Raw genomic sequence first — 19255 nt, forward strand, 5'->3', positions numbered from 1 at the left:
CACAAAGAGGTAACTACCATCAAGGGTAAAGGGAAGGGTTTTTGCTTTCGTAAAGGTGACTACGGTGGTCTGAGACAGTACTTAAATTGTATATGGTGGAACCTACTGATGATGTTACCAACTGCAAATTCAAAATGAAGCATTCAAAGAATTAATCTTGGAAGCTACTAGGCTTTTCATACCAACAAAGAAATATTGTTCAAGTTTTCGGCCTAAATGAATGTCAGATGAACTAATTAGACATGTGACAGAGAAGAAAAATGCATGGGATACATATAAATTAACATGTGACACAGAAGTCTATGATATAAGCTGGTCTGTAACCAAGTTACAAAGGAGGTTAGGCAGGCGAAGCAGATTACGAGAAATCGTTGGCAAAGGATTGAAAGAAAAACAGCAAAGAGTTCTTTACTTATGTAAACTCTAGAAGGAAGGTGATGAATCAGATTGGTCCACTTCATATCGATGGTTCAACTGTTGATGATCCTGCTCAGGAAGCTAACAAACTAAATGAATAATTTGCATTGACATTCACACATGAGGAGTTATTCAGGGAGGGGAATGCTAGAGGTGAAGTAAACTCTGGTAGTAAGCTAGATAATCTTGTAATAACTGAGAGTAAAGTGGAGGAGAAATTGTTGAAGATAAACAGAAGAAAGGCACCTGGGGTGGATGGGATCTATCCAGTTATATTAAAGGAGGCGGCAAAGGAAGTAAGCAAACCCTTAGCCATAATTATGAGCTTCCCTGGACTCGGGAGAGGTACCCATGGACTGGAGATGTGCAAATGTGACCCCAATCCACAAAGGAGGATCAAAGGGAGACACAGGTAATTACAGACCTTCTGTTCCAGGGAAATTAATGGAGGCACTAGTTAAAGAAGCATTGCAGGATCGTCTAGACAAGACTTCAGTTATAACTCGGACACACCATGGGTTTGCTAAGAGGAAGCCTTCTCTGACTAATTTGATTGGATACGATGTAGTTACAAAGGAACTGGATGCAAAGAATAACTTTGATATCATATATTTGGATCTTAGAAAAGCCTTTGATACTGTTGCACTTGGAAGACTGCTGCACAAATTGGAGCAGTGTGGCATTGGAGGAAAATTGGAAGACAGTGGTAATCAATGGACACTGCTCTTCGTGGACTAATGTTATTAGTGGAGTCCTTCAGGGTTCAGTGTTGGGTCCATTGTTTTTTCTTTATTTATAAATGATATTGATGATGGTATATCAGGCTTAATGTCCAAGTTTGCAGATGATACGAAGGTTGGCAGGGTTGTTGATGACTAATGACAGTATGCTACTGCAACAGGATCTAGATAAGTTAGGCAGATGGGCTGAGAAGTGGCAACTGAAGTTTAACCTTGACAATTCAAAAGTACTGCATATGGGTAGCAGTAACCCAAGAGAAACGTGCCAACTGTGTGGTACTGCACTCAGGGAGGCGGAGAATGAAAATGGAAATTGTGCAGTCAGATATGAAGTTCTCTGAGCAGTGCAAACAAGCCACCAGAGCAGGTCATGAAGTTTTGTCAATGATATATAGCAATTTTGTTAGCAGAGACAAGGAGATGATTATCCCTTTGTATAAGGTCAGGCCATATCTTGAGTACTGCGTGCAGGTGTGGAGGCCTCATTTTAGGACGGATGTAGAGTTGCTAGAATGAGTACAGAGAAGGGCAACAAGATTGGGGAGAGAAACAAAGGGTTGCACTTATGAAAAAAGGCTGAAATTCTGCAAGCTGCTGCATCTGCAGACTAGGCACCTGCCAGGTGATCTGATTGAGATTGTATAAGGCCTTGAATGATTTCAGCAGGCTGAATGCTGATGGGATACTTCCGCTTTCTCAGATTAAGAACCTTAGGTGGTATAGATTCAAATTGAGGAAAGATAGTTGTAGAATAGATGTGTGGAAGTTTGCCTTTAGCCAGCAGGTAGTTGATTGCTGGAACAGACTTCCATCTGTTGTTGTAGAAGTTTATAGCTTAAATAAATTTAGGGCTGAACTAGACAAACAATTGGAGTGACCGGATGGGTGAAATGGGAATGGTTATTTTTATTTTTGCTGATGCTGTATAAGCTTTCTTTCTTGCATCACATTCATCAACTAATGCTAATGTATAATTAATCGAAATATGAGTAATCATGCAAATGACAGTGATGACAACTAAACATACATTTTATTGCATTTACGTGTACAAACTGAAATGGCAAGTTAACGTAATAGTATTATATACTGTAAATCAGCAAAATAAGTCCTCAATATTTTGTTGTTTCTCCTCAAACCGCAATTACAGTCTTGTAACTATCTGGAATAGAGTTAGTCAGCTTCTGGATATACGGTTGCCCACTTTCATGATACCGTACCCTTACAATACCCTCCTGCAGGTGGATCTTACTTGTTGGCTTCTTCTGAGCAAATTTAGACGACATTATGTACCAGTAATTTTCAATGGGATTGAAATCTGATTATTGCCAGTACAACGTTGTAATGTCAGCATTTCTGAGGCATGACTGCACTTTAAGGGAGAAAAACAAGGGAAAACATTGGTGTAAGTATGGTTTAAAAGGTGACTATGTCCCATTGCTCTTTTTTTCTATGAAACGTGTTTTAGCCCAAGAAAGTCGCTTCTTTCTCATTTGTTGGGTCAACAAAGGTTTCTCCTCAAGATTGATATTTGAAGGCATAGCCATTTCAAATATCAATCTTGGGGAGAGATAACATTCTCTTATGGCCGGGTCCAGGTCTTCTCTTCAGATCATCAGTTTTGCGGTTTAATTTTAGCTCCCGGGATACTGTTGGCAGCCTATTTTATCAGCGATAGCACGTGTAGAAAGCCCTTCCTGGGACAGAGCAACAGCTACACTTTTTTTTCTTGGTGTTAACTGAACATATGGAGCCATGCTTACACCTCTGCAAAACAGGATACTGATGAGCGTGCATACCCTTCCAATTCCATATTTATAGAAACGGCTGACGCAATACCTTGCCACTACTGTCTGATGCAATAGAAGTGTTATCTGATATAATACCTTTGCTTTGCGCCAGACAAAATGACTGTAATCAAACAATATCTTATAAGTTTCACTACAAATGTTACTTTTTTTTTAAAGCGATGCTGTTTTTTTGTATATTAAAGGGTCCTCAAATTTAAATATGGCCCCGGGGGCCTATTTAATCCTTAATCCACCCTGTGTCTATGACATACAGAAACTTTGCTAACATGGACAATGAAGTTATTATCCTGTTGTATAAGGCAATAGTTAGGCCACATCTTCAGGTCTGGAGGTTTCATTTTTAGAAGGATGTTTAACTGCTGGAAATGGGTGCAGAGAAAGATGAGATTGGTGATGGTAACAAAGCATTGACCATTCCAAGACAGGCTTTTGTTCTGAAAATTGCATTGTCTGGTGACTAGGCCCCTGTGATGTGATCCAATCAAGGTTTTTACGGCTTTGAATGGATTGAACAAGCTCAATGCTGATGGAATTTTCCTCTTGCTCAGACTACACTCATGAAGGGGTATAAATTCAAATTGAGAAAGGATGGTTGCAGGATAGATGTGAGGAGGTTTGCTTGCAGCCAGCAGGTGGTTGATTGTTGGAATAAAGTTCCATCTAGTGTTGTGGAAGTGAGCAGGTTGAATGAATTCAAGGAAGAACTAGACAAATTTTTTAAAAGGTTGCATGGGTGAAGCAGGAGGTTTTTTTTTTTTTTTGCTGATATTTTGTAAGCATGCTTTCTTGTATCATATGCCACTAATAATAATAATAATAATCATCAAAGAGATGTGGCATATGCAACAAGTTACGACCATCCCAATCATCGTGTCAACCACAGGTATGGTGTCAAAAACCTTCCATAACAGCCTCGTAGCAATAAGTTTCCCAGTGAACACCTACAAGGAACTCCAGGAAGTTGCAATCCTGAACACATGTAGGATAGTCAGAGTCCTCGACCAACAGTAACACCAGACATAACAACCACACTGTGTACTTGGTAGCATTACCCGTCACAAGGTGGAACCCCCAATCAGGGAGAAATAATATAAGAGTAATAATAATAATAATCCGAGAGTGAAACATTTCCTAGAACCGATGATAGTAAAATGGAGTACCACCATTAACGTTGAACAACCAGATAGATCCCCATCTGGAGAGGAATCTTTCTTGTATATGCACTGAGCCCACTGTGGTTCTGTCTAGCACTCAACCTGCTATCTGCTATGCTCAACAGCAGCAAGTATGAATATAACCTCAAAGAAAGAAGGAAAAAACTGTACACCCTCACTCACCTGATGTACACGGATGACATCAAGCTCTACACAGCAACTGAGATGCAACTGCAGCAACTACCCCGGATCACTGAAGAATTCAGCAATTATATCAGGATGGAATTTGGTCTAGACAAATACAAGATACACGGATTATATCAGGGGAAATTAGTCAGCCTAAATTATGAACTGCAGACTGGTAAAGAGATCAAAGCCATGCCTGACCAAAAAATACTATCATAGAATCAGAAGCCTGCTGAAAGCAAAGCTGAATGGAGGGAACACAATTAAAGCCGTAAACACCCATGCAGTCCCAGTGCTGATATACTCTTTTGGGATCATAGATTGGACTAACACCGATCTGGATGATATCATGAGAAAGATGAAGATAATAATGACCAAGAGCCACCAACACTACCCAAAGTCAGCTGTGGAGAGACTGACAATAGCTTGGAAAGAGGGAGGAAGGGAGTCCTGATAGACTTCATCGAGCAACAGAAAACAGCAATAGATACACCGCTTGTGTATCTTATTTATGGCCTTACCATAAATAAGATACTGTGTATCTTATTTATGGCCTTACCAGGCCATAAATAAGATACACAAGCGGTATACTCCACTCTACCTAAGCAATTAGTCCCTCTGCCCAGACAGCATAAACAATGCTAGAAAGATGGGCATAGAAGACACTCCATTGGCAGACACTACAATGACCTCCATCAAGACCATATAGATAAAATTGCTTTCAATGCATGGCTAATGAATGGGACGCTCTTCCCCTAGACTGAAGGATTCAAGCTCACCATCCAAGTCCAGGTAATCAGTACCACAAACTATAGAAAAAAAAAAAACATGGCGAAGGAGCCAGTAATGTCACATGACACATCTCGACGATGCCACCCTGCCTGGCACATTATAGCCTTAGTTGCTAATGCGCCAATAAAACCCAACCAACCAACACATCACCGCGGGATGCAAGGTGATCACCCAGACTGAGTATAGGATAATACAACAGAAACTATTAGGGGGATGCCAGTTGATTAAAGAAAGTGTACCATATTACAAGTATAAACCCCAGCCAGTACTAGAAACTCAAAACCCACAAGCTGCACTGGGACTGCACCATAATAACAGGCAAGACAATCCTGCACAACAGACTGGACATAAAACCATATTGACAAGAAGGAAAAGGCTACTAATCTGATTGGCATGGTGGTGCCTAACACTGGAAACCTCCAGAAAATATGTGAGGAAAAAATCAAGAAGTACACGAACCTAAGACAGCAGATCAAAGAGATGTGGCATATGCAACAAGTAACGACCATCCCGATCATCATGTCAACCACCGGTATGGTGCCAAAGACCTACATAACAGCCTAACAGCAATAGGTCTCCCAGAGAACACCTACCAGGAACTCCAGAAAGTTGCAATCCTATAGGATAGTCAGAGTTCCTCGACCAACAGTAACACCAGACATAACTTCCATGTGTACTTGCTAATAATACCCATCACAGGGTGAAATCCCCCTCAGTCAGGGAGAAATAACATAAAAGCAATAATAATAATAATAATAATAATAAAGGGGCGTTGATGGTCTGGTGGTTAAGACACTGGACTACCAGCCTAATGGACTGGGGTTTGAGTCCCGCCTTGGCACAAGCAAACTTGTTTCCATTAAGCTGGGAGACTGGTGTAATAGTAATAAATTAGAATAATAATAATAAAAAATAAAAAAATACATCACTAAAGTTGCTTCAGCAGGCCTACCTTCCCCAAAGCCAAAGTGACGGCTGAGGCAGATAGTGGTATCATTTCCAAGAACTAGCACTGGATATAAGCCATTGGGCCTAAATAAGTCCACTTTCATAGATAGATGATATTGAAGAGAAATAATAATCATACTGCATCAAGTGTGGTGCAGGATACTGTCACTCGCATTCAGGCCTAAGGCCTGTATGTGAGTGACACTAGGCAGAGGTGTCGGCTTGAAATGTCTGAGACTGTCTCTCAGGATAACAGTGGAGCAAGGGGTGCTGTCCCCCACAAGAAGGTCTTGCCTACCACAAGGGAAGGCAAGACCATCCAGCTCAACCAACCGGAAGTGCTTCTTGTGCAACTGCACTAGTGGCCACCCAGGATGGAAGAAAACGCCGACACATGAAGTGGATCATCGAAATGAATATGTTCATCATGCGAACATACTATAAAATAACCAAGCTATAGAGCAATATGACAATGTACAGGTCGAGGCTACATACCAAGTGTTTGGAACGATTCCCAGATATTCAGGCCACTGAACAGTGAATAGCAGACCAGAGAAGGACCATCGTCACGAAGAACCTAATGGCTCCTGCAATCTGGAAAAAAAATCAACAGGATGTGAGTAATCAACTACAAAGAACAATGAATATGGATAACATGGAACCAGAGGAGAAAGAGCAATAAGAAATGCAACACAGAGCAACTGAAGTGGGAAGAGATGAGGTCATGATGTCCAGAATAGAAGACTAGTGGAAGACGGTCCAAACAGAATTTGAAGGAATGGACCGCAGACACGTGATAGCGTAGGAGAGACGAAATAGAATCTTGTAGGTAGTCACAGACCAACTCAGTCGGCAAAAAATATTACAGTATCTCGACAACAATGGGGCAACACCGGAGGCCATCAATATAGCTATATACTGTGTGGCCATAGCAGCCACTAGGATTAATGAAAAAGAAATGAGAGAACAGCGGAAAAGAGACTTCAGCAGAAGATAGAATTAAGAGTCAAGATAGGCCAATTGACCCAGTACCAGTGGGGTAATAGGAGTAAGAAATTTTTTGTAAAAGTGTAGGGCATCCTCAAGAAAGACAGTGTCCACAGCAAACATGACCAAAAATCAGAGAATAGGAGCATACTTAGACATACTGAAGCAGAACCTCCTCGCACTCAGCAAGAGACCACTCTGTTACAAAGAGAGCTCTCAGGAGAAAATGAATAACTGAATCTTCGATGAAAACCAAAGAGCCTTTTAAAGGAGTCTAGAAGAAGATTGGAAATACGGAAATGGACCACACAAGCAGAAGACGATCGAGGAGTTCTGGGGCAATGTATGGAGCAGTGAAGTAAGACATTACAGCCGAGCCCCCTGGATAGAACTAGAATGAAGGAAAACCAAGGATGTACAAGAGATGAGAGAGAGAGTGGGAGATTCGCGGGGAAGAAGTACAACAGCCAATCTGGAATTCCCACAACCGGTGAAACCCAGGAATAGATAATGACCACAACTGCTGGTACAAGAAGCTCACTTGCAAACACAGGCACCTAGCAGAGCAGTTCACTTGAATGATAAGGCACCCAGAGACAATCCCAGAGTTTCTTACTTAAGCAATCACATATCTGAAGGCTAAATAGCAAGATAAAGAAACCCGGTGAAGTACAGTCCAATCAGCTGTCTCCCAATGATGTACAAGATCCTGACCAGCTTCATAACCAAGAAGATAGCAGACCACTTGTAGAGCCAATGCATAATGTCCAAACAGTAGAAATGATGCAAGCAGATGAGCAAAGAATGCAAGGAGCAATTAACTATATATGCTGAAGTCATAAAGCAAGCCTAGAAGAAGTTCCCCAACCTGTACATGGGGCTACATTGATTACCACAAGGCCTTCGGCTCTGTGCCTCATAGCTAGCTAAAAGAGATGCTTAAGATCTACAAAGTCAATCTGACATTGACCAACTTCCTATAAGCAACTATGAATAAATGGAGTCCCATTTATTGATCCCCATCAGGAGAGGAATCTTTCAGAGAGATGCCCTGAGCCCACTGTGGTTCTGTCTAGCACTCAACCTGCTATCCACCATGCTCAACACAGCAAGTGGATTTAACCTCAAAGAAGGAAGGAAACACCTGTGCACCCTCTCCAACCTGATTGTCCATGGATGACATAAAGCTCTATGATGACAAAAGCACTCCATACCAGGCCAAAAGGATTACTCGATTTGACCCTTTTCCAAATAACTATCATAGTATAGTTAGTGATAAACTGTTTTTCCTTTTCTGTATTTTGAAAACTCCATTTTTATTTCTCTTTTTCTTATAAAAAAAATAAATAAAATAAAACTACTTTAAAACTTGAATTTTTAAAGATTTTTTGCAGATTTCGGCTGATTTCTGTTAAAGAATTGGCCAACAAGTATAGTGTGGTAGTCAATGTTGCTAAACAGAAATGCGCAATAATAGCATTGTTCACTGTAATGTGTGATGTTTCATGAGACTTTGTGGTGCAAAGCCAATCAACAATGTCTTTCAGTAAGATGCTAAAGGATTACAGTGTAAAATTTCAGAATACATTGCAAGATTTTCCACGTATTATAAAAGCTGAAAAAGGCAAAATGTTTGCCTTTTGTACTATATGTAGATTTGATATTTCAGTTTCAAGCAGTGGGTGGGAAATGCGATGTAATCAGGATTTTGCAAACAAATAAGCAGAGTGACAGTGTGCAGTGGATAGAAAGAAAATGCAAATATAGATGTTGCATTTTATGGTGGTGATGTCAAATTTGTTGAATGGTTATTTGCACCTTTTGTCATAGACTGTGATCTTCCAATTAAATCAAATATAGTACATAATAAAGTAGATGTTTAACATTTTGTAGTTGACAGTAAAAATTATAGTTATTCCACTGGCTCCCCTTCACTGCCTTAACCTGTCATTTGTAATCCTAATTTTTCTTTTCCTAATCAAGTATCTTAATGATTATTAATCTTTTATTAGTAAACATTGTTTACCAGTAGTGTTTTTATTGCCATCATTCATTGTTTTTAGAATTTGAATATATTTTTAGAGTTTCCAAGATTTTTTGTTTTAAAATAAATTTTTAGGAGTCTTTTATGTAAGCATATATGGTTATAAGGATAAATAATAATATATTTACTTGTACAAAGTGTGTTTAAGTTAAAAAATTTGAAGTTCATAGGCTGGGTGTGAAAGTTTCATGAAGGTTGGGAATCTTCTGGGAACAGAGTTTTGTTGGCTCTGTGCAGACCATTCTTCTTGAAGATCTCAGAATGAGCAGGGTGTCCATTCTGAGATCGTTCTTGTCCCACGAAGGATCATGATTGCTATGTATGGTGATGACAAACAAGTATGAAGAGTTTCTGAAGAAAGAATTTCTTCCAGCTTTTCAGAATTAAACATTCACATAGACTGAATCACATTCAATTCCATCAATGCAGTGCTCTTTTCCATCATGCTCCAAAGGTGCAAATTTTTTTTTTTTTTTTTTTTTTATAGAAAACAAAATTGATCTCACATCCTTCACACTTGCCTGACCTTGCAGCTAGTGATGATTGGTTGTTTCCAAAGATGAAGGATGCTCTTCATGGCAGAACTCTTCCTAGCTGACATGCAGTTGTTGATGGAGAATGTTGGAGATATTATAACTTGAAAACACCTCATACTATGATAATTGATAATTTAAATTCATGTAAAAGATATATATATATACGAATTAAAAACAATCGAAATAGTAATAGTTCTTTCCATATTATTATTTTATTTTATTAAATCATGTTTAAAAGTATATATTTTGCATTGTTCTCTCTCTCTCTCTCTCTCTCTCTCTCCCCCCTTTTGTTGTGGTCTTCTTTGGATAATGTTAGACTGTGGTGGTATTATTCTCAGAAATGTTGGGCATATAGTACTTTCATTACTGATCTTGCTCATTAAACACACACACACACACTCACTCACTCACTCACTCACTCACTCGTTTTTTTTTTTTTTTTTGTTAATATTTCATTGTGTAATATTTTGGCATTTGAAATTTGAATTAAAAGATGACATTGTTTTACTTGTTATGCTTCATCCATTCACTCTAATTCACCAATTTCACACATTTTTTACACTGGATCAGAAAAAATCTAAGGTAAGTTAAATTTGATTAGTGGACAGTGTTGTGATTTATCAGAATGTATTACACTTCCTTTTTTAAATCATTAAGCTGCATGAGACACCAATTTTTATGATACAAATTTATTAGGAAGTTTAAATTGATATGTATATCATTAATATGCATGAGGCACCCATTTTTACTGTGGTACTATTTATTAGGAAGTTATTCATGATGTAATGTGTGTTACAGCATTTTGTGTGCTATTTCTGCATGGATAGTTTGACTTAAACTATCATTGCATGATTTATACACTCATGTATGTATTCTGTTCAGAATGTTGAAAGGAAATGTGTAGAGCAGTGCATTTTATTCACTTACTATTCATTAATGTGATATTAATTTTTTGATGTTAATTTTTATCAGTTATAAAACATGAGTTGTTTGAATTTTAAAATTAAAAACCATGCAAACATTAAATTAGTAATATTAAGTTTGACAGTTATTCTTTTAATTTTGTTAAAATTGCAAGCATTGTCTTCTGTAATTGTAGTTTAATTTTTCAAATAACATTGCAATCATTTATTTCTTGATATTTTTATAAATCATGATGGCCTTTTATAATACACACATTAAAAATTGCTGGCTAACTTGCTAGTTACTTGTTTAATAGTATAGCTGTAGTGCAAGTTCTTAATGGCATTAGTTCAGTTTTAGTGAATTTGAAACCTATTTTGACTTATTAAAAATTCCACTTAGTGAAAATAAATGATTACCATCATAACCAACAGATTCTTGGCTCCTACTATACATTGAGATTCAAATCCTTAATTAAAAAAAAAAAAAAAAAAAAATTACTACATAAATAAATACATTTTTCTGTTTGTACTCCATGATGACCACATAGTCAGAGTTTGCAAGGTAGAGAGAATACAAGAAACAGCACTGTATTTAGTAGATATGGTTATTTGGTTTTTTTTTTTTTTAGGAGCATTAGCAACTAAGGCCATATTGCTCCGGGAAATGCGGTGGCCATTCCCTGACCTTTCCGCATCTTCCGTATTTGGTGGTGACGGGCTCGAACCCCGGTCTAATCAAGAAGCGTGTGCTACGCACTGCTGCTCCTTCCCACCTGGCTACGGAAGCGCCAGTAGATATGGGTTTAAACCCCAGAAAACATGTGTACCAATGCATCCTCGTGTCTGATCACACTAGTCTACAGGACCAGAACTTTATATCCAACATTTTGTTAAAATATTGCAGTGGGAGTGTCTGAAAAATGCTCTTAATAAAAATGCAGTATATACTTATACAGTTGGCAGACTTGTCATTCACTATTTTCAAGTGTAATTGTGACAGTGAGTGTGATATTTAAATATCACACTCACTGCCACAATTTTTAAAAGGAAAGTAAAACATCTGAAATCATCCATAAATAGATGCAGCTTTTTGCACATTCTAAACTAGGATTTATGCATAAAGAAATGACATTTTACTGTAGTGAAAGATCTGTCCCTGGGTGTTCAGAAAGATTGAGTATCTCCAATATATTCACATGTTTATTTAAACAGTAAGCTTAATTTATGGATTGACCACATACAAGAAACAGCTTGAGTAATATTCACACATTTATTTAAATAGTACTTGGTTCACAAGTTGAATTGCTTTGTAATGGATACTACTGTATTCTGGTCTTAAAGAGTATGGTATAAATGTGCTTACTTTCAAGACAACACAAGTTCTGAAATATAGAAAAGAATAATTACAATGATCACTATGTTTACATAATGCTGAATTTTATTCTACTATTTTGATAGTCCATTTTTTTTAACTTAACGATCTCATTGGAGAAAGAGAAACTGTAACAGGATCATGAAATTTTGTCACACTTGGGGACATGTAAAAAAAGTATGCTAACCATATCAAAATGAGTAAACTTAACCATGTAATATGGAAAAACACTCATTAATCAAAAAGGAAAAAGTGACAAGTAATGACTGACGTAGCAGAGAGGGGCAATCTTTCTTCTTCGTCCTGTACACCAGTATAATGAATAAGTTTAAAGAATTATGGGCTATCAAACCTGGAAAGTGATGATGCCATGTATGATTTAAATTTATAGTAAATATGCTGAATCTAAAAATCAGAATAATAGTGCCTATGGTCAATTGCCCATGGCAGAAGTGCTTAAAGCCAGTCAGATTAGGACTTTGAGTACTGAGCATTTAAAATTAAAATTTATCTGAACTCAAACAAGGAAATAGTAAGAAAAGATGCCATAGATGGAGGTACCAACAAAGAAGCACATTAGGTTTAAATGACAAAATTAATTAAAACAGTACAGCAAAGTTCATTGAAATTGGAGGGTGGGACATACATCAGAAGATAATACAACCTTGAGTGGAGCACAGGGAATTATGGAAAATTACAAAGAACCTTAAACCTGTGAAGACAAAAGATAGAATTAAAGCTTAAGATTGACATATAAAGTTGAAATTTCAGGTAAGTGAACTTTAGCAATTTTTTTTATACTCAAAGGTTGGAGCCATTCATGGTTCAGAGGAATTTATATCACAGTAACTGCTTATGGCAGCTGATAAATTAGTGATGCAGTTAGAAATAGGCTATGCATATTCTGAATAAGTGCATTTGGGACCATGTATGTTACACAAGTTCATGACCAGTCCTAAATTGACCCATGTGAAATGTGTGTGAAGGAGGTGGTAAGAGAATATATAATAAAGAAGAAAATTTTTAAATAGCAAATAATTAGAAAATATATAGATATACCTTTCCAGGTCACCTGACAGAGTTAGCCTCCACTTAGAGTGATTTATTAAAGTTAGAAGTTATATTAAAAGAAACAGCAGAAGGAGTAAGTAAATGCTAGGCCATAATTATGAGAGCATTCTTGGATTCAGGAGAAGTTACTCTAGATTGAAGGTCCACAAATGTCTCCCTTATTGACAAAGGTTTATCAAAGGGCAGTAGGTGCAATTATACACCTGTAAGCTTTGCCTCTGTTCCAGAGAAGATAATAGAGGTAGAGGTTAAAGAAGTATTACAGATTCACCTTAACAGGAATGGAATTATATGGAAATCACAGCATGGGTTTATTAAGGCGAATCCTGTCTGACCGATCTGATTAGTTATTATAATGCAGTAACAAAGGAACCAGATGCAAATAATAATTGTGACATCATATATTTAGATTTCAATAAAGCTTTTGACACTGTTTCATATGAAAGACGTACAAATCGGAGCATTGTGGCAATTGTGAAAAGATACTGCTATAGATAAAGGGATGATTGAGTAGCAGAAGACAGGATGTGGTTATAAATGGGCAGTGCTTTTCTTGGACTAATGTTATTAGTGGAGTCCCTCAAGGTTCAGTGTTGATCCTGTTACTGCTTACAGTATTTAATAATAATATTGATGAAGGCATATCAAGCTTATTGTCCAAGTTGGCAGATGATGCAAAGGTTGGCAGGGTGGTTAATGACAGAAATCAAGGTACTATTGCAGCAAGACCTAGATAAATTAAGCAGATTGGATGAGAAGTGGCAGTTGAGATTTAGCATTGGTAAATGCAAGGTACTGTATATGGACAGCAGTAATCCAAAAATAATATGAACTTTGTGGTACCGCCCTCAAGGTTATGAAGTTCTCTGAGCAGTGCAGACAGGTTGCTAGAATGTCTCATCAGTTCTATCAGTGATATACAGCAAATTTGAAGGGACAAGGAAATGATTATCTCATTGTATATGGGAATGGTTAGGACACTTCTTGGTTAGGCAGCTACTGCGATGAACAGGCAGCAAATATGTTAAATGGATTAAGTAAACTTGATGATGGTATTGTAACTTGATTTCTTGGACACTGCACACAAATGGACATAAATTGAAAAAGAATGGCTACAGGATATACATGCAAAAATTTCCTTTCAGCCAGAATGTAATTAATTGTTGGAATAAACTACCATCTGGTGTTGTTGGAGGTGGGTAGGTTGAGTAAATTTAAGGATAAATTAGACATTATTAGAAGGAATAGACAGGTGAGGTGGGTAGTGAGTACTTTCCTTCTTCTTTTTTTTTTTTTTTTTTTTTTTGTCGATGATCTATAAGCATGTATCATTTGCCAATACTACTACTAATAATAATTTCTAAAGCGAAAATGTATTAAAATAATCCCACTAGTCTCTAAAGGTTAATCAAAAGAAATGTCAGAAGATTGGACTGGACACTGAGAACTAAAGAGTAGTGTCCTTTCTTACAAGGAGATAAAGTCATTCCCTTGGAATTGCTGTTTGGTCAAATTAATTTGAAGCTGGTAAGGCAAAAGGATTAATACAAAGTAGAAATGATAAATTTAAATTAAGAAAATAATGATGCTTTGATGCCTCTTAATATCAGGTTTTAATGTAAAGATGAACAACATTGAAGGAAATAAAAAGGAATAACTAATCAAAAGATATACTAAATTACTAAAATATTATTAACTTTGTACAGAGTTCTACCTGCAGATGTTGGTAGGGTAAGTTAGGACTTCACTGTTTACAAATTTTGCATTGATTCATTTTTATTATTTCCCAACTGCTACTAGACTTGTGTGAGTTGCTATGATGTAATAAATGAATTCATTTATTACATTTGTAATAAATGAAGTACTTCATTTGTAATAAATGAACTATTTAATGGTAAATTATCCTTAGTAATTGTACTCATATAATAGAGCTGGGCTTTACTGCTAAATGAAAGAGTTACTCCAAGAGATTACCAAGAGATTATTTATTATAATTGTCTAATATCGTTCATGTCACTCATTCTGAAGTTTTGGTATGGTTGAAATACTAGGTTTAAGATAGAATTGATCAGATCGAGATATTTAAAAGCATTTTACCCCAAGTGATTATTTACTGTAATTGTCTAAATCATTCATGTCACTCATTCTAAAGATTTGGTATGGCTGAAATACTAGGTTTAAGGTAGAATTGATCAGATAGGGATATTTAAAAGCAAAAATAAACTTCCTTTGAAGCAGTCTCTTTATTAAGAGCTTAGAAAAGCTTTTGTGCTTGTTCATATTTTAAATTTGCTTCGTATTTTGATGAGAACAAATTTCAAGCACCGCATACTATTTTCCATAAAGCATAATTTATCAACTATTTTACCAGTATTAACCAACAGTATCATACTGTTCATCGTTGATGTGGCATACACTGAAACATATATAAGGTTTAGAATTATCTTTTAAATAAATCAATATATATTTAAGCATTAATATAAACCGTCTCTCTTCAAAGATGGAAAATTGCTGCTTTTATGAAAGTAGTTCAATAAATGGCAACCTCTGATAATTCAAAGATGGTTATTTATGAGTGTGCTGAAATAAATCATATAAAGAGACTTGAATTTGCACAGGAAAAAAGAAACAGTCCAGTTTTATTATTGTATATATAATTACAAACATAAATTATGTACAAACATATGTAAATTACAAACATATGTTTGTTATAACATTATTTATAACAATTTTATAAATGAATAAAATAAATAAATAGGCTACTAAATAGTAGAAAAGGCGGTCATTTCACAATGGTAAAACTATCATATGTTATCATAGCATTGCAAAAAGATATTTTCATTTTTCCACAGCAAACTCTGGTTTGCAGGCTGTTTTATACCAAGCTTTTCTAAGTTATTTTTTTATTGAATAATATTTTCACCACCACCCGCCTCCTATTTTGAGTTAAATTGCCATTCGGTTGTCAAGTATGACAGATTAATTTTTCATTGCAAAATTTGGTTTTCAATGAAAAATTAACCTTTTATTACAGTAAAAAGAAGAAATATCTATTGCAATGCCTTTAACAGCAAAAAAAAAAAAAAAAGTGCTTGGGTTCTATCACAATGGCAAATAGTAATTCACATTTGTGAAGAGTAAATTCAGAATTTCATGTATTAATTGGGTATGTAAAGTGCAGCCAGTGTTTATGCACCTATTATTAAAAAAATAATATTTTACCTTTAAAAATATAAAAAAAAGAATGCTATTAAATTATTTAAGAAATAATAATAATTTTCTTTATAAAAAGTTCAAAAATTGACTTGCATAGTAAAAAATATGTAAATAACTAATATTCGATTGAAGATTAAAAAAAAAAAGAAAAAAAGAAGAAAAAAAAAAAAAGGAATTTAAAGCACACTGAAAGTTGCTTACCCCTTCAAGTTTAATTTTATTTTTATCTAACATCTGTATAGTATTGAAATAATAATAATATATGATTGCATGTATAATTATGTGTGGAGGACCAGGTCATGGGATTATAACTGAAACTCATTTATTTCAGTTTCTGTATCATTCAAAGAAACGAGTGACAACTGAACAAAAAGGATGGTTTAGTTGGTGGTATGGTGGGCAAACAGAAACAGATGATACAGGGACAGGAAGTGATATAGGTAAGCTGTTATTGTTTTCCAATATTTATAGAATGTGCTGTGTACATTATTAACTCTATATTTAAAAGGGGGGGGGGTATCAAAAACTTAGTACCCTTACCTATCAATAGCCCTAGAAAGGTGAAACTTCACAGGAACTTTAATTCTTTTCTATGTATAGTAACACATTTCTCCCATTTATGGATTAATTGTTTAATGCCTTGATCATACAATTCCACACTTTTTGCCAGGATCCTCAACTGTTGAACCATCAATATCCACTGGACCAATCTGATTCATCCCTTTCCTTTTAGAGTTTACATATGTAAAAAACTCTTTTCTGTTTTTCTTTACATCCTTTGCTGAGGATTTCTCATAATCTGCCTTTGCCTGCCTAATCTCCTTTGTGAATTGGTTATAGACCAGATTATATCTATCATAGGCTTCCCTGTCACCCATTAATTTATACGTATCCCATGCATTTTTCTTCTCCGCCGTTTGTCTCATTAGTTCATCTGACATCCATTTAGGCCTAAACCTTGAACAATATTTCTTAGTTGGTATGTAAAGCCTAGTAGCTTCCAAGATAAGTTCTTTGAATGCTTCCCATTTTGAATTTGCTGTTGGTAACATCATCAGTTAGTCCCACTGTATAGAGTTTAAATAGTGTCTGAGACCATCGTAGTCACCTTTACGAAAGCAATAACCCTTCCCTTTACCCCTGATGGTAGTTACCTCTTTGAGTAAATCCCACTTCAGCACACTGATCACTGCCACCTAGTGGTTCCTTTATCTGCAGATTCTTAATGCATGAAGAATCACTACTGATAATCAAATCAAGAGTATTACTCCCTCTAGTTGCCTCCCAAACATGCTGATGTAGAAAACAATCATCCAATAAATCCACAAAAGCCTTGCTAGTGTGCGAGTGACCAACCCACAAATTCCAGTCAATATCTGGGAAATTGAAATCCCCCATTATAAGACTCTCTGATTTACTGGCCCACTCTATTTCTCTGTACAGTTTCTTATTATACTCATCAGAGTCATTAGGCCTATAGCACACTCCTACTCTCAATTTTGATCTCCCAATGCTTATGTCACACCAAACTGACTTGACTCTGCACTGTCCAGTGATATCGAATGGCTTCACTTTCTTGGATTTTGTGTTTCTAAACTAATAGCATAACCCTTCCTCCCTTCCTATCCTGTCTATCCTTTCTGGAAACATTGTACTCCCCAAATTCCAATTCTGCATTCCTTATATCTGTGTGAAACCACGTCTGATATCCCAACAATATCCGCCTTTGATGCTTTGAGCAATACCTCAAATTCATCAAATTTATTTACCAAACTCCTAACATTGGTGTACACACAGGTATACATGCACCTGTTCCTATTCTTAGCTACCCTAACACAACCCATGTGTTTACTTGTACCGCAATGAATCCCAGCAGTCTCTGAAATACCCTGCATCTTGTTTTTCAGGCTGCTTCTCATTTCAATAGAAGCAGTGCAAGAATCACTTTCACCTTTGCCAGTGGCTACTGTTAATCTATTAGTCCTTGTATCCTCCCCAAGCTGCAGTTTTCTGACCCACCTAACATTGCCTCGATAGCATCAGCAAATATTTTTGCACACTTTCTATTTAAGTGTATCTCATCCCTGTAGAAGCAGTCTCTCCTGTTAACAAGTACAGACCATGCTGAAAAAAATTCTACCCCTTGAGCCTTGCACAATTTTTCCATGGCCGAATTGATCGACAAAGCTTTCATCATATACTCTCTCCTATCGTGTCTGGGAAGAATTGCAGACACTTTCAAATTCAACCCTAATTCACGTCTTTTTTTCAACAGTGACCTGTACTTGTTAAGTAATTCCGCCGGTCTCGTACTCTTAATATCATTAGCGCCAACATGTACAACAATATCACCTTTTGTGCCCTTAAAAGATGATATTCGCTCTACAACGTCATCAACCTTTGTCCCTGGCAGACATATCCTGGTCCTGTTCCATCTATCCTTTTTACATACCATGTTCCCCGTTTACCTGACAGAGTCACCAACAACTACTAGTTCCTGTGAGACCAGCGCATTCTGCCTTGGGGTTGCCGCTGTGTTGCGTGATGACCAAGTGCAAGCTCTGGCATTGATGTGGGCAGCTGAGAGTTTGATGGGCCCCTCAATTTAGATCCTTAGAGGGCATGCACCCTGTCTTTCAAGCTCTCATAGAGGCCCATAACAATGTTGAGTTGTTGCCTGATTTCCTTACACTCCTGACATCGCGCGCGCACACACAAGGACATCCTCCATGGCAATATCATGTTCCGTACCCGATTGCTCCACAAACATCAAGCAAGCAGTGCATTTTAAAAGGCTGTGATTCAGAGGGCAACTGCCCCCCTTAGTTCTCCCCTGAGCCACTGCAGTCCCATTAGCTTGAGCCTTTTGCTTTGCTGCTCTGGTTTGAATCATGATTTCAATTTAATTTCAATAAAATTTCAATTTCAGTACAAAATTATAACCCTAAACTTGTATCCCAACACAGTTATAACACTATATATATTTTTCAGTATCAAGTATTATCTACGAGTTCCATTTATATAACTTCCATATCAAGTTATGTGTTAATTAATTATGTTACGTTTGTAAAATCTA

The 19255-nt window shown here is 36.7% G+C and overlaps 1 protein-coding gene across 4 annotated transcripts in view; it reads left to right on the plus strand.

The window, feature by feature from the left end:
• Vps13 (vacuolar protein sorting 13C) overlaps window positions 1–19255 on the plus strand; it is a 1645987-nt gene that overhangs the window by 266612 nt on the left and 1360120 nt on the right. For all 4 annotated transcript variants that reach the window (XM_090373229.1, XM_090373247.1, XM_090373239.1 and 1 more), the window contains exon 12: window positions 16511–16619. In XM_090373229.1, the coding sequence (XP_090229355.1) occupies window positions 16511–16619 (109 nt within the window). The remainder of the gene's footprint in view (window positions 1–16510; window positions 16620–19255) is intronic.

This window comes from Mastigoproctus giganteus, chromosome 1 (assembly GCF_048544385.1).
Source record: "Mastigoproctus giganteus isolate SK-2022 chromosome 1, ASM4854438v1, whole genome shotgun sequence".
NCBI lineage: Eukaryota > Metazoa > Arthropoda > Arachnida > Uropygi > Thelyphonidae > Mastigoproctus > Mastigoproctus giganteus.